The sequence below is a fragment of the Eutrigla gurnardus genome (assembly GCF_963514095.1).
Source record: "Eutrigla gurnardus genome assembly, chromosome: 13".
Classification (NCBI taxonomy): Eukaryota; Metazoa; Chordata; class Actinopteri; order Perciformes; family Triglidae; genus Eutrigla; species Eutrigla gurnardus.
In genome coordinates, this window is record NC_139936.1 from 8,405,511 (window position 1) to 8,421,445 (window position 15,935).

Consider the following 15,935-nt stretch of genomic DNA (forward strand, 5'->3'; position numbering starts at 1 on the left):
CATCGACATGAGGCTGGTTCTGTAACGTGCATGCTGATGCTGCCCAGCAGGCATGGCAGAGACCGACGTCAAATAGCAGCATGGCCAGAGAATGAGGGCGATACAGATAAAATCCAAGGGAACAGATACGTCGGAGAGAGCTGGGCAGATATGTGGACTGTTTTTAACCTTCTAACTGCTCAGTTGTATTGTGTGAAGACGTGACTTGCATCTTGGCGAGCAGTTCTTTGGCTTGCGCTCCTTACCTTGACGGCTGTATCTATCTTCACAGGGGGACGGAATACATCAGATCAGAGAGGCGCTGAAGATCTTAGCCGAGAGGGTTTTAATCCTTGAGACTATGATCGGTATTCATGGTGAGTAGGAGGCCTGAGGCAGGGGTCAGCTTTAGGCAGGGGTCAAAGGAGGAGGGGGGAGGCAAAAAAAAACTCCCACCATGCCTCACTGCTGGGGCAGGGAGTGGGAACAGTTGCGAGCAGCCCCAGGACTCAGGCTGGTGTTTCCACCCCCTCACACAGTCCCCCTCCTGTCACTGCTCTCTGATAGGACATTAGCTTGCAGATGTTCCACGACTTGCAGGCAGATCTTGAGCTTCTGGCTCGCAGGGTGACGCTGCTGGAGGCGATCATCTGGCCAGGTAACGCTGAGACATCCTCACCCACAGCTCTGCCGGCCCTCACTCATCTTTTTTGACAAGCTCTAGAAAGTACTGATTGAGTGTTAGTGGCATACTAATTAACACTTGTACCTGCTGAATGTTGATCTAGTCACTGAAAAGCCGGATGTATTCTTGTGTATGAATTGTTTTTTGGTTGTAGCGCAGATTTTACTTTAAAGGCCCTGAAAACCTATTCACTCAATCATGAGTCATTTCACCAGATATTTCTGTTTGTGCAGTTTTTCCTGCTCTTTTCATTGGTTGACGTGGCAAGCTTCCAAGCACCAATCAGGATGCAGCAGCATTTGATTCAATATCCGATGACGTTTTACTTCTTTGATCGTTGATGTCACCGGCACTGTCAGTCATGTGATCAAACCACACGCACACAGGCCCGCTGAAGCAGAGTGCTAAACTCTTAAGAATCATAGAGAACCTAACATTGATTGATGTTATTTAGTCATGAATGTTACTAAAAAACTAAGATTTGAAACCACGTTTTCAGGGGCTTTAATCTTTTGTATATTAATCATGCTTTGTAGGTGGATGTGTACCAATGGATGTACAGTATATTAGTCTAGCCAGTAGTGCTGCAATAAATAGTCACTCAAACAATTAGTCAAATGACAAAATAAATCAGCCACAATTTTGAAAATCATCAAATTGTTTAAGTAATTTTTCCAGCAAAAATGCCCTCAAAAATAGCTGGTTTTTTTGCTACTCAAATATGAGGATCTGCAGAAGCACCGCCTTCATATTGAAACGAGCAATTTGATAAATCCCTTGAACAAAAAGCTATTTGATTGATAACGTTGATACCCAACCTGGACCACTTGGTGTCCAGTCACAGTGACAACTCACTCGTGACACCTAGACTTGGATTAGGACTGCAGCGTGCACGTGTCCACCACACACTGACAGACAGGGAGGCCCCGTTCCAACTGCTGTCTTTCTTCAACAGAGCCTGATCTAGGGTCTGGGGATGGACCGTTTGGCACAGCCTCCCCTAGTTTCTACAGAGATAAGCGAGCAGGTGCGCTTCCATATCGACTTGCTTCTCCTCTGTCCTCCAACACCAAGGTTCGAGGGAAGTAGCTCCCCTACCGCTCACCCTGAGGATCACAGGCTGGGTTGACTCCCCCTCCTATAGGTCTCATCGGCACTCAACAGATTTAGACCTTTATCTGATCCCCTTTTCTGGGCGTTTACCATCAGATTTAGGATGGGGGGTCACCTCAGGGAAGCTCCACTGATACTCCACAATGCCCTCCTCCATCGGGAACCGGAGAACTAGTTTGACCTCCACCCACCACCATAACCAAACACTTAACTTTACATAACACACCCAGCAGCTTTCTGTGTTTCATTTAATTAGCTCCAGACGTTGAGCCTTGGAGAAAAAAAAATGATGTTTAATGTTTGAAAAAAAAAAAATAAGAAGGAAATTCTGAATCTTCTGTGGTGCTCGAGTTACAAACAGTTCTGGACTATAAGGGGTAATGTAGAGTAATTAAAGGAGGAATCGGTTGTGAGTGAATGAACTGGATTCGTTTGTTTTGCTTTCACGACTGCGATCTGAAGAGATTCCACTATTTAAGTATATTGAGCATGAACAGTTTGCAGGACACAAGTACACAAACAAACCTCTTCTTCTAGTATTCATTTTGTTATACTTCTATCATATTGTTTAACTCAATGTTATGTAGTGCACTAAAAAGATGAAGTCATCTCTACTCTAAGATATGTGTTGCTAACAGTGATTTGTAGTTTTCTGGTGTGTGTGTTCCCCCCCCCCCCCCTTTAAGTATACACTGATAAAGTAATTGGATATACAACAGTATATCTTCATTTAGTCTGTGCAAAAAAAAAGCACACGGTTGCATTTGGCTTATCGACAGAAACAGTCAAACGATGTTGTATTCTGGAAACAAAACGTGGAAATGAAGGACTGCAAACAGACTGTCCATTTCAAGATCTTTAACACACACACCCACACAGGAAATAGCAAAACTGTTTAAAGGAACTTGAACATATTTTTACCACTGTTGACGGCTTTTAAACTGTCCTGTTGAAAAGACTTGATAATTGTTTTTTCATCTTATATCAAACTTATTGTGAAACTATTTAAAATGATCAATTGTATCTAATTTTGTATGCTGTTGTGTAACCATTTCATATTTCATTCAACATTTTTTTTTTTTTCTTGCAAATGTGTTATTGTGTTAAGATAATCCTGTCTAGATGATTGGTGTAATAAAATAATGTTCATTTTTTTTAACACGTCACCTCGTTATTTGTGTTACACAACAGTGTTCGTTCAGCAACGCTCGCCCTTGTGCATGTTATGTGCGGACACAGAAATAGTCTCCAAAGCAATCAGGTTTTGCATCTGCACTCGATTAGATCCACAGTTGTGGAAAAAGAACAACTCAATCTTTCCTTCCCCCTATGAAATCTGATCATTAAATTAGTTCTACAAGTAGCCCACGGGGAAAAAAACTCATGTTGAAGCTCAGCAAAACCCAAGCATAATGGAAGTCCAGTTTACTGCACGAGAGCAAACATGGGAGTGTGAGGTCGTCTAGCTGCTCTGTGCCAGAGGGCCCTTCCCTTTTGATACCACCACGGCCTGCTCGCCAACGCTGTCATCGATGAGCAGAGAAATGGCGCCATCTAGCTGTTTTGAGGCTGCTAATGCCACTACAGCTTTCTCTGTGGGGAAGCCCATCTTCTCCAGCTGCTGGAGTCTGAGAGGAGACAAACAAATACAACTATTAGCAGAGAAGTTGGACAGAAATCAACCAATTCACAAAAACATGCAGCATACTATATACATGATATTATATTACTCACCGCAGAGAGGAAACTGATGATTTGGGCACCTCCACTTTTGCATCGGGGTCATCAGGAGCATCTTGCAATGAGGCCAGTATTCCTGCCCTCAGCATCTGGTCCTCCAACACCTCCGCCTCAGACAGTGCAGCAGACTCTCTCATTACCCAGGCAGGCACTGGATCCACCCATGGGTGGTTGTTCATTGGATCACTCCTGGTTGGAGCAGCTGCCTGACCTCCAGGCGCCATTTGAGAAGGTGATCTGGAACAACAGATTAAGTTAAAATGAGGTGGTGAGTGTGAAACTTCAGTGAGACTTTATGTGTAAACAAGATGAACCGCACCTCTGAGAGGTAGTGTAGGTGGGCAACCTCAGCCTGGCTGAAGTGCGAATATACACGCAATCAGGAATGAAGTCCAAGACCCTGGCCTCCTCCAGCTCCTGTAACATCCCAATGAAGGGCTGATTATCTGAGAGGTACATTAAGGGTTATTCAATTTTGAAAAAAGTGTGTGTGAAATATGCTTCATTTGGTGGGGAGGGCAGACGCCTATATGGGTCATCTAGAAGTAATGAGTCATAATAATGAAGAAGAACAAAAAAACAGGAAGAGGAAAGGGATATGCTATGTTGTTTGTTGGGAGAATATATTTAGTATCGACAGGAAAGGATACAGTTGTGCCCGATTAGTATTGCGCAGAAGTGCAGCAGGGCAGGCGTCCCGGGCAGCAGCAGCAGGCCGACCAGCAGGAGGAGCCAGGGCAGGAACCAGACCGGCAGACACCTGAGCAGCCTCCTCCGTGTCACCTGGCGACACTGCGCTGCGAACAGGGCCAGCTGGACGCCAGAGTGGCCGCAGATCCGACTCGCATCAGCCCCGCCGATGAAGAGGAGCAGGGCGTACAGAAGAGGCAGCGCGGCCACAGTCAGGACAGAGAGGGCGAGAAAGGCGACGGTTCCCCAGCGACGCTCCTGACACGGTCCGGCCGACAGCAGCAACGCGACACTGACCAGCAGCGACTGCAACTCATCGTGGCTGAAAGCATACAGGAACACGTCTGATGAAGGGGGGGAGAAAATGAGTTTGGAGACATTAGATGCTTTGATTAGAGCAGTGCAACACGACAGATAAAGCCGCAGTTTACCTGTGACCGTTGGGAAGTCTCCAGCGGGACCGACGCGGAGGCTCGCCTGGATGCCCGCGGCGTACAGCAGCAGCGTGAGGGTCGTCAGTAACGACGTCCCCAGAGGGAGTCCAGGGCGGTCCGACCGAAACCACAATAAACGATGAAGCATTATTTAGGATTAGCTGTACGCTTCTGAGCTCACTTTTACTTTCGTGGCATCATTCTCGTAAACAAGCATCTACAACTGTGAATGCTGGCTGCACACTTTAACTTGTCAAACATTGACGGTCCTCTTACAACAAGCCTGTGAGGGGAACTGCTATATTAAATAACTAGTCCACCCACACGTGAATAATGTCTTTAAATAAGCAAATTTAATTTTGAAGGCTAAGCAGATAGTCACTTCCGTACTCCGTCACGTATTGTTCTTCTTCGTGTTTACCGGCAGTTACTTGGCCAACTAGAGTCGGGCGCATTGTCGCCACCTATTGGATACACTACTAATAGCATTTAAAAAAAAAACACCCATCCACAATAAGCATTTGGGCTTGTCTTCTGAATCATATGACAAGTGTTGAAACACGGACATTTCAAAGGACAGAAAATACTTTGTCAAAAGGTCTGATTCGGCGTTTAAGTAAATTATAGAAAGTGTCACAAATTCTGTGGATCCAGCTTCTCAAATGTGAACATTTGCAGGTTTTATGTGTAAATTGGATAACTTTGGGTGTAGGACTGTTGGTCGGACAAAACAAGTAATTTGAAAATGGCTCGATAGGCTCTTGGTACTTAAGAGGTATATAAGATATATCTTATATAATGAGATAAAATGTAAGGCTTTGGATACAAACTATTGTTTTAAGATGACTGATGAGGAAGAAAATATGTAACACAAAGACTGGCTACAAATATTTCTATTCGTTTTTGAAAATGTAAAAATTAATTATTTTCTTTTAAACAAACATAATGTTTGTATATAATTTCATTTCTTTAGATCTCAACCAGTTATTTCAATGAAACCACCTGAGGAGTGTAATGGGAAAATGCCTAAAAATAGATATTTCAAACAAGATTATTTTGTAAGGGATTGCAAGCTAAGATGTAGGGAACCTCTGGCTGAATATTTTACAAAGCATTATTTATAAGCTTGACCTTCAGTACCAACATTTATACTTTGCATAGATGACGATAGTAGTATAGTATCGTAAGATGGTTGTCTGCTTTTGAATCAAAAATGTTTCAATGCCATTAAAACATACAGGGAGCAATGATCATGTGAGCACGTGATCATTCGGGGGCTCTGACGTTGTTCACGCAAGGGCTAGTCTATCTCGCGATATTTTCCGTGTTTCCTGCGAAGAGAAGTACCTCTCTCCAGCAGCCAGCGTTGTCCAGTCGTCTTCTACAGGCACACTAAAATGGCGTCGGCTCCGGGTGAGTGGAGAATTATAGCATATTTCCACATATTGTGATGCATTTGTGTTATTTAACTCAAGCAGAGAAGTGATTGGGTTTATTTAGAAGGATATTGTACCGGCACAACCCAGATTTTCGGTTTATATGATTTCAAATACCGTTTGGCACAAGGCCTAACGTTCGTAATGTTTGCTCATCGAGCCGCTGCTGTATTTTCGACCGGATGAATTTCCCATTGCCTCAAACAGAGGTTGATAATGGACGCCAGTTTTACCAACAAATGTTTTAAATGCACGTGCTGGTATTTTTTACAAGCCCCAGTGAGTTTTGAAGCGTCGTCCTTTTGAATTAATGGCTTAACCTACATCGGCGTAGTTGAATGGCGACCTAACAACGGGTCGCTGTGGCGTGCTGTTAGCATTAGCATGGCTGCTCGCGCGCAAATAACGTTGGTTCGAAGGCCCACTCGTTGATGTTAGCTAACCGACACTCATCTCTTCTTCAGCAGATTACAGCTCCTACAACCAGACCACTGCTCAACAGGGGTAAGAGTAATAATGTACTAAATGTAAATGTTTTTATGTATTTGTGAGAACCGTATCTACGGCCACTCCTTAGCTTCACTGTCGGGAGAAGGTTTAAAGAAAACAATATCGTTACACGTTCTGATGCTAAAACTTCTTTGTGTTTGTACAGGTATGCTTCTTATGCTGCCCAGCCCTCACAAACCTATGGGCAGTCTGCACAGGTGAGGTTAAACACGGTCAAACTACTTTTGAACTGTAGCTAAAGTTACCCGTACTGTTGTGATGTACCCTTTTCTTCCTTTTTATCGTCTTAGTGATTTATTGTGATAATTTACATTTAACATAAAACAACTGTTGATTTAAATACACACATTAAACCACAACACACAGTGCTGTTTTTAACAAGAGGATAAACTAGAGCGAGGAAGACATTAAATATTACTCTGCCTCAATGTGCAGTTGATGGTTTTCATCCATAGTAGCTAAAGCATGCATTTTTCTTTTACAGCAAAGCTATGGTCAACAGAGTTATGGATCATATGCCCAACCGGCTGCTGCTGATGGCACCTACACCCAGACAACTCCTGCCGCCGCTGGAGGCTACACTCAGCAGCAGCAACAGTATGGGTCTTCATATGCCCAGCCGGCATCAGGTCAGTTATTAAAACAGGAGCGTTTGACTAATTTTATATGGTTCTTCTGGAAACTACATGCAGTGGATAGGGTTCATTTGATCAGATTTCAAACAGTCACAAACGATTGGTACGGCAATTGTACATTGGTGTATGTTGGTAATGCCTTCAAATTCAAACCTTTCATTGGGGATTACATGAAATTCAATAGATTATCTGCCACCTAGAGTGACTTATTATTTTATTTTTTTACAAAGACTACCCTCAAGTGGAATTGAAATTTTATTTTCATGATTGTCACACACACAAAAGCATTTTAAAGATTAAAAATGTTTTTTTCCCAACAGCTGGCTACCCTGCTGCCCAATCTACCACTCACACCTACTCCCAGTCAACCCAGGGTTATGGAGCCAGTGGTTATGAAAGTACTCCAGCTGCTGCTGCTCCAGCTGCATCTCAGTCTTATGGCTCTCAGCCAGGGTATACTGCCCAGTCTGCTTACCCTGGTTATGGCCAGCAGGCTGCTCCCACTGCACCACAGAGGTATGTGCTACTCTGCTAGAAACCAAATAACAAGTGAAGTTCCACAAGGACATGCTCATCATTCCATTCAATGCTATATCTTTGCTTTTCTCCATCAGTTACAATGCTAGCAGCCAGCCAGCCAGTTACAACCAAAGTAGCTACTCCCAGCCAGCAGCATATGGCCAGCAACAGTCTGGCTACCAGGCCCAGCAGGCAAGCTATGGTCAGCAGCAGGGGTACCAGCAGCAGACCCAGCAGCAGCAACAGGCTCCTCCTGCTTACCCTCCTCAGGCATCTGGTTCCTATGGTCAGCCTCCAGCCAGCCAGTACAGCCAGCAAGGTGGACCTCCTAGTTACAACCAGTCCAACCATTACAGTAAGCTTCCTAAACCCGGCCTACTGTTTTCTGATCTTCAATGATACAGTTCAGGCTAATGTCCATGTAAACATACTTAAATGTGTTTCTTCTCCTGTTTTCTAGGTAATTATAGACAGGAGGGCCAGGGTGGAGGTTCTGGTTACTCTGGCTCTGAGTCTTCAAGGTACGCAGGGTCAGCGGAAAGCAGGGGCCCTGGCAGGGATGGTTTTGATCGAGGTGGAATGATGCATCGTGGTCGAGGAGGCATGGGTCGTGGTATGGGGTAAGTGTCTTTCCTTTGCACTTATCCTCACATGTATTTTAACTCTACAGGTCCTGTGGTCGCTTGGGGCAGGGCTGAGACGAGGCCCATCAGAAACAGTTGGAGTAGTCTAAAAGTAACATCCCAGATATTTACGCAGCTTTATTTACAAATATAAGAGTCATGATTTATTTTATGATTTAGTTTATAAGTCGGTGCTGATAAATCATGAATTTCCCTGAGGCCTGTGATGGAGGGTGTAGTCCATGTCAACTTGGGCAGCATTCTGGCTGTTCTCATCCAATTTCTCTCAGCCCTGCCTCTAATTTTGCCCAAGGTAAGAAAAAGGTTTGTTCCCTTATTTTTTTATCTGAGTTGACAGTTGAAACCTGTGCAGAAACATTTAGGTTGTGGGCAACTTAAATCCTAGAGTATCAGCGATATCAAAATGCTTCAAGATAACTGAGATGTTGCACATTTCATGATTGGTCAGGGAATGTGTTAAAATCGTTTTGCAAAAATATCTTATCTACACAGTACCAAATTATAATGGGTTTCCTTAAGGTAGGTTCAAAGACTCGTTTTCAGTAGCACCCTTGAAACCAGTTTCCCACTATGGTGCATAATTCCTTGTAGAGTGACACTTACAGATGCTGCAAGAAGAATGCACGTGGCAGTTGCATAAATCATGCAGATTTCTTTCTCCCAATTAATGTGATGTTGAGGCCCTTAACTAAAATAACCAATATACCCTTTTATAAATGAACACATGCGATACATTCTGTTATATTTCAAATGCAATATTTTTGGTCAATATATTTCCTCTTGATAAGGTTTGCCCTCAGTTTATGGTTGGGTTTCTGCAAGGCGGTCACTGGCAATACGTGTTTGTCCTCACTTGACTGGCCTAACAAAGTAATACAAAAAAATGAGCCTGCACCACACAGAGCCGACTCAAATAAGCCTTATAGTAAAAACATCATTGATGAATTGCACCAGCTGCAACTAATGATTAAACAAAGCAGTTCATTTTTTTTATTTATTTTAAGTTTGAATAAATGTTCTCGTAGAATTTCTCACTTCATACCATCTATAGTTCTAAAAATGTTTTTGTTGTTGTCATAATATCCATCCAAGACAGAAAATGGTATCAGTGAAAAATTGAAGCTTGCATTAAGGTCAAACGTTGGGAGCAAATTTGATGCAAATCCCGCTTTTCACGTTTAAATAATTTGCCAGACGTGCACTGGTAGAGTTTGTGGTATCAAACCTCCTCTGAAAAAAGTTGGAGGAAAAAAGTCACAGGACACAGGAAAACAAAGAACTTGTTATAGCTGTGTATACAGACATGGGATTTTTTTAGTGCAGATACATTCAGTCGATGGGTTTTGGTGGAGTGTGATCCAGTCTTATCTCAGCCTTTTAACAAGTTCCATCCAGGTGTATTTATGTATTTTTTTGTAGGTGTGTTCCTCCTGATAGTGGAATTAGAACTCAATTGAGCTGGTCCTAGACACAGAACCTCTGGTACCCTCATTGACATGCCAATCATATTTGCTCTTAACGCAGATTGGACATTTGAACATAGTCCTTATTAGACACTTTTCTCTGTAGCCTAAAATGGTTTGACCCAACCCCAAATCTGCTTAAGTGAAATAATTAAATGTTTTACCTTGAGAGGTAAGGAATGTTGAGGTGAACAGGGGTTGTACTGTACATTTTCTTTGGTTGAGATTGGTTTAACACTGCTGCTGCAAAACTAAAAGCTGAAAAACCTTTTTATTCCTGAATTCCTGAATATTCGGTTTTCCAAATACTGCAGATGCGCGCCACAAAAAACCTTTGGCATGACAGGTTTTCATTTGAAGGATTTGGTTTTGGGAAAGTCTTTTTTTCCCCAAATCATGAACGATGAGGTTTGGATCAGGAATGGCAGAAGAACTTTGTATATACTTGGTTTGGTACACCAGTCTTATCCCCTTTTTAAAAAATAAGAGTTCTGCATGACTTCTTCTGGTTTTGGTGCAACTAATACACACGCACACAAACAGATTATAGGCGTTCATTTTTATACGGCACACTCTGCATTAACAAAGTAGTAAAATAATAAGAATGCACTTACAAATTTGATGGAAGAATTCAAACCTGAATACATTATAAATTATGTTGGCATAGACATTTCTTAAGTCTTTAAGTGTAATTTTAGCTTCGCACAGGTATAGTTCTATGTTTGGGGGGAGTGGGCACATCATGTCATTTTGAAATGTTTGAAAATGTTTTGTGGTTTGGATTACAAATGTTTGATCACATTCTTTTGAGCACCTTTTTAACATGCTTTGTCACATTTATACCGTACAGGTAACAGTGAGAGCCATTTAAATCCATCTTTTCTCTAAAAAGTATCTGTACTCGGTGCAGAGTCGCCAACTTAAGCAGCAGGAGGGAGCTAAAACAAAGATTCGGGGTCTGCCTTTTTTCAAGAACTGAGGATGGTGTTTTTTTTATAAGCATGATGGGTATAATAATTGACCTGAACATCTTTGTTTTTGATTTAACATAACTGGTAATAACTGTTAAAAAATATATATATTTTTGGTGTTTTTATTTTATATTGAACTATTGTATATTTATTTTTTTGTTTTGTTTTATTAGCTGGTGAATGTGATCACCATCTTGTAAAATTTCAGATGCATTGTCTGTTTTACACTTGTACATATCTGAGTCGCCTGTAAACTTTTATTTTTATTTTTTAATGTTATTGGGTGTTAACTTGTTTCTGGGAACAAATATGCTATCAGTGCATCTGAAATAATTCTACGTATGTACAAATGTTAGGATTTTTTCACATTTTCAGAGGTAATGAAAATATGTTAGTGATTTAATAATTTTTGCACAAATGTATCCACTACTGAAAACTGTCACTGAAATTGTACTCAGCTAGCTAAGGAATGGGACATAGTTAATACTCTCGAATCAATTGTGTATTAATCATTTTTGGGGAGTTTTTGAGTTGCTGTTGGGCTAGTTAGAATGTTTTGATTACTCCCTCAATCAAGCCACTTTGCTCGAGCCATGGAAGTGGCTGTAAAAGGGAAGTCGCCTTCATATCTCCATTTATTCCCCCATAGCAGCGCTGGAGACAGAGGTGGCTTCAGTAAGCCTGGTGGTAAGTTAACGAGAATTACACTGGTTAGTCCTTTCAAAGCCTTAAACTTTTTGAGCAAATATGCTTTGAGTATTGGTGTGTCTTACATTGTGGTATACAAAATTTATTTACATGAACACATCTGAAAATAGTGGATTTTTTTCCCCCCCAATTCCTGAGACCATTTTCTCTGGGGTACTTGGTATAATTCAGTCGCTGCTTATGGTTTGAAAATGAGTTTTTGACAGGTTAATGAAAAATTCCACTCAAATGTGTGTTACTGCTTTTTAACAAATCTCACGAGTCGAATTCCTGGGTTTTTTGAGGATTTCTTACTGGTCTTAGAGGCTTTTCAAACGACACACAATTATTTGCCAAAGGGTCTGAGGTGTTCTATTTTCTATTCAATATATCACTTGTGGGAATTGTGGTGTACCATACGGGGCCATTTTCAACTTCCCAATATGACTGGCAGCGTTTATAAGGGAGTGTCTGGGTTATTTTGTGTAGTGCTCCTCAGGTGTTGTACACTGAACTTCAGTTGCGCAATCTGACTTTTCTCAATCTGTTTCTCCCCCCTCGACTGATGGACTACAGGACCGAACAGCGAAGAGCGTGAAATAGGTGAGTAGAGCAACACTGGACCCCGTATTACTCCCTTATACTGAAATTTTGATCTCAAAGTGGTAAACATTTTTTCTGGATTTGTTGAAGGACGCCCCGAAGAGCAGGATGACTCTGAAAACAGCACGATCTACATCACGGGATTGACCGAGAAGGCGAACCTGGAGGAAATGGCTGAATTCTTTAAACATGTTGGCCCAATCAGGGTAAGAACAACTCTAAACATTAAATGTTATGGCTTGTCACGCCAAGTATTGGTGTAAGCAAAACTAATGTAGGCACTAAATGAATTGTCTTTTCTCTGTGAAGATTAACCGCAGACTAGGGCAGCCTGCCATTAACATCTACACAGACAAGGACTCCGGAAAGCCCAAGGGAGATGCTACCCTGTCCTATGAGGAGCCAGTCTGTGCCAAAGCAGCTGTGGAGCATTTTGATGGTATGTTTTATTGACTGTGGACATCACACCTGAACAGAACCACGAATGAATACATGAATCTAAAAGCACGATACAATTCCGTCAACTAACTTTTTTTTTTTTAAATCTCAATTTTTAGGAAAGGAGTTCCAAGGCCGAAGGCTTAAAGTGTCCATGGCACGCCGCAAGCCCATGATGGGTGGAATGCGGGGTGGAATGCCCATGCGGGATGGCATGATGGGTCGTGGAGGTAAATATATTTTAGGGCATATTCACACTATTCCCTGTTGAGTGCTTATGTGATCTGACTTTGATCTTCATAAATTGCCGATTTCTTTTCTCTGCGAAAGTTGCTTCATGTGACAAACTTACAGAAATTATGAAAATAATCAATATGGTCATGATTGATTTTTTATTTTTTATATCAGGCATGATGGGTCGTGGAGGAGAACGTGGTGGGTTCGTCCCACGTGGTGGTCCTCGTGGTATGGGCAGAGGTGGACCCACAGGAGGCAACATGCAGCAGAGAGCTGGGGACTGGGAGTGTCCTAACCCGTATGCATTACTTTATAGTACAATATTGTCTTATTTGCCTTTTTTGTATCAAAGATACATTTTTAATTGATTTAATGGTCTGTGTCCACAGGGGTTGTGGCAACCAGAACTTTGCCTGGAGGATGGAGTGTAACCAGTGCAAAGCCCCCAAACCAGAAGGGTTAGGTGGTGGCCCTCCTTTCCCCCCTGGAGGTGACAGAGGCAGGGGTGGAATGGGAATGCGTGGAGGGAGAGGTATGGACCGTGGTGGGCCAGCGGGAGCTGGAGGCCCAGGTGGCCCTGGAGGTTTCCGTGGCGGTTGGGGAGGTGACCGTGGTGGATTCAGAGGACGAGGTGGAATGGACAGGGGAGGTTTCCGTGGGGCCGGGCGTGGAGGACCACCCATGGACCGTATGGGTGGCAGAGGTGGAAGAGGAATGGGCCCACCAGGTGGCAAGATGGATATGAGGTAGGATAGTAGTTCCAAGACTGTGGACCATAATTTCAACTATTAAGAAGTTAAATTCATGCAAACCTGTGACCAGAATATTGGTGTGAAAACCAGACACAGCAAATATCTGCCACTTACTACTTTCCTGTGCTGTTTTTTATTTATTTTTATTTTTTTAAAGGGACCATCGCCAGGAGCGCAGAGAGCGACCCTACTAAAGAACATCTTGACAGTTCCTCTTGTGGAATTTGAGTTTTAAAACGAGAATTTTTAATTTATGATTCCATATGTCAATGGTAGAGCTGCCTTCAAACATCCTGTGCAGTTTCATTCAACTCCTGTTTCTATTTTTTTAGTTTACCGATGTTTATGCCACATCTTGTATTGTGCATGTTTTTGTTTTTTTAAATATGCTGATTTAGATATGACAGTGTTGTAAGATGTTTTTTCTTTTTTCATACGTTCACATAATTGCTTACCCTTTCCCATAACTGGCAATTGTATGATGACAAATTTGGGAAATAAAATTTTACTGATTTGATGTTTTCAAAATTGTGGTCTTTACTCAACTTTACTAAATGAACAACAATTTACTGCCACAGATTTGTTTATGCAGTTGTCGTTTCATAAATCCTATTGTTTTAGGATCCTGAGAGATTATACTGTGGTAACTTCTCAGAAGAATTAAAACATCTCTCCCTGGAGGCCTAAGCACATATTGGCTTTAGCCTCAACAAAAGCCACGCACAAGATCTGAGACCTACGTATGTTGAATTACTTGTTTCTGTATTCCTATCACAATATCCTGAAAAGCACTTTTGGTATTATTTTTTTTAGTCCATTGGCTGTCTACCATTTATGTATTTTTTTTATCTGCTGATCTAAATGGTGGCTGCTCTTACTTTTGCTACCAATAACGGGAGCAGCTTGAACTGAAACTGCACTGACTGAGCTGGTTCCTGGTGTTTCGGATCAATGACTGTCCTGTTCAACGGTAGCATTAAGTGCTTCAAACCTTTTCTTATTAATGGATTTGTTTAATTTGTTTTGACTTCAGTAACTGTCTTTAAAAAAAAAAAAAAAAAAAAAAAGGCAGTAACTTATTTGCTGCCTTCCATCACTACATGACTACTGCTATACCCATCAATACTATCATGAACAATAAAATGACATTAATGCTGATAGGAACTCCTCACCAGAAAACGAATTATTTTTTTTTAAATTGCATTCAAGCTTTGGTCTCATTATTGTAATTTATTGTATCGATTCCCAGTCAAATCGAATTATGTGCTGTTACTAATCAGATGTAAACCATCCCCTTAATATCAGGCCTTTTCTCTGTTGAAGCATTAAGTTGTTTGTTGGTGACGAAAGCCAGCTCCATACATGTCACCTATTATTTATTTAAGGTTTATTTGAGTAGGGACAGATACAAAAACATGGATATCTAGAACAGTCACCTGATGCATCATAGTGTTGATAGCCAAAGCTAATACACAACACTTGTCCCTTCTACATGGCTCCAGATACGCCCAATAGCATAAGTCGATTGTAATAGCCGGGTTCCCACCAATAGAGGGCAGTCTCTATGCACGTTCATATAGGAATATGTAGAATTTGAATACTTTGCCCTTAAATGTCGAGATTACGACCTGAATCCATCAACAACACTACTAAATACTCATAGATGTTGGCTTCAAGTGGGGAAAAAAGGAGTAACTATAGTAACTATTTTCTTCATAATAGACAAAAGTTCATTCTCTTAGAAATCACAAGCTTTGTTCATAATAAGTGGTCTCATTTTACAATGTTGTTATTTATGTGTTACAGTAGTCAAGGCTTGTGTGTGTGTGTTTAAACCCGTTGCCCTCAAAGTTCTCCCTCAGGGCCTCAAACCTACAGCTGACACGATAAAGTGCTTCTCATCTGCTGTGGCCAGTTGTTCTTCTGGGTTAATGGAGTGCTGAATTCTCTCTCTGTCTCTACTGACAGAAAAGCTGATTCATCCCGGCCCAGAAAATGATCTCATCAACCCCCTCCTTCTCCTTCTTTTTCTCTCTCTCTCTACCTCTCTTCCGCCCCCTCCCTTCCTCCCTCTCTCTCTCTCTCTCTCTCTTTCTTAAACAGACATCCCTCTTTTTTAAATGAAAACAAGCCGCCCTCCTTGGCAGTGGGCTTCACTTAAAATTCAAACAATCACACATTTAGAGAGCCGCTCCAATAGATTGTCAAAAGGGGGAAATGAGATGATGGAAAAGACTTTTAAAGGTCCAGTGAGAAGTTTTTTAACATGCAAATTCCAGATAAATTTACATACACTTGAAGAGTTGAACTTTTAGGTGAAAACCAATAAGTGTTTCTGTACATATAATACACATAATGTTGTGAACAAGTTTCCAACAGTATCGGGAAACATTAAAAAA

The 15,935-nt window shown here is 41.7% G+C and overlaps 3 protein-coding genes across 8 annotated transcripts in view; 2 read left to right on the forward strand and 1 right to left on the reverse strand.

Annotated features, from left to right (window-relative positions):
* The window catches only part of emid1 (EMI domain containing 1), a gene marked incomplete at its 3' end in the record, with an annotated part of 47,006 nt that extends 43,812 nt beyond the window's left edge, over positions 1–3,194 (forward strand). For 2 of the 3 annotated variants that reach the window (XM_084025785.1, XM_084025787.1), the window contains 2 exons: positions 272–356; positions 1,620–1,753. In XM_084025785.1, the coding sequence (XP_083881911.1) occupies positions 272–356; positions 1,620–1,753 (219 nt within the window). Of the gene's footprint in view, positions 1–271; positions 357–546; positions 638–1,619 lie in introns of all 3 variants that reach the window. The other variant, XM_084025786.1, reaches the window with a different exon arrangement.
* Positions 3,195–3,216: 22 nt separating this feature from the next.
* rhbdd3 (rhomboid domain containing 3) lies at positions 3,217–4,965 on the reverse strand. Its single transcript, XM_084025790.1, has 5 exons — positions 4,639–4,965; positions 4,168–4,551; positions 3,837–3,963; positions 3,512–3,754; positions 3,217–3,405 (listed from the first exon to the last, which is right to left on the reverse strand). Exons 1-5 carry the CDS (start codon positions 4,787–4,789, stop codon positions 3,240–3,242), a joined length of 1,071 nt encoding a protein of 356 aa, XP_083881916.1. The 5' UTR covers positions 4,790–4,965; the 3' UTR covers positions 3,217–3,239.
* Positions 4,966–5,986: 1,021 nt separating this feature from the next.
* On the forward strand, positions 5,987–14,053 carry ewsr1b (EWS RNA-binding protein 1b). Of its 4 annotated transcripts, none has more exons than XM_084024871.1 (15): positions 5,987–6,054; positions 6,542–6,581; positions 6,733–6,784; positions 7,072–7,216; positions 7,543–7,738; positions 7,837–8,096; positions 8,202–8,361; positions 11,469–11,506; positions 12,083–12,109; positions 12,200–12,315; positions 12,419–12,548; positions 12,667–12,777; positions 12,956–13,082; positions 13,174–13,530; positions 13,694–14,053. In XM_084024871.1, the coding sequence occupies exons 1-15, from the start codon at positions 6,039–6,041 to the stop codon at positions 13,728–13,730; spliced, it is 1,812 nt and encodes a 603-aa protein (XP_083880997.1). In that variant the 5' UTR covers positions 5,987–6,038; the 3' UTR covers positions 13,731–14,053. The 4 variants fall into 4 exon arrangements, with proteins under 4 accessions (XP_083880997.1, XP_083880998.1, XP_083880999.1 ...); XM_084024872.1 differs by having other exon boundaries at positions 11,472–11,506; XM_084024873.1 differs by having other exon boundaries at positions 6,024–6,054; positions 6,545–6,581.
* The last annotated feature ends 1,882 nt before the right edge of the window (positions 14,054–15,935 follow it).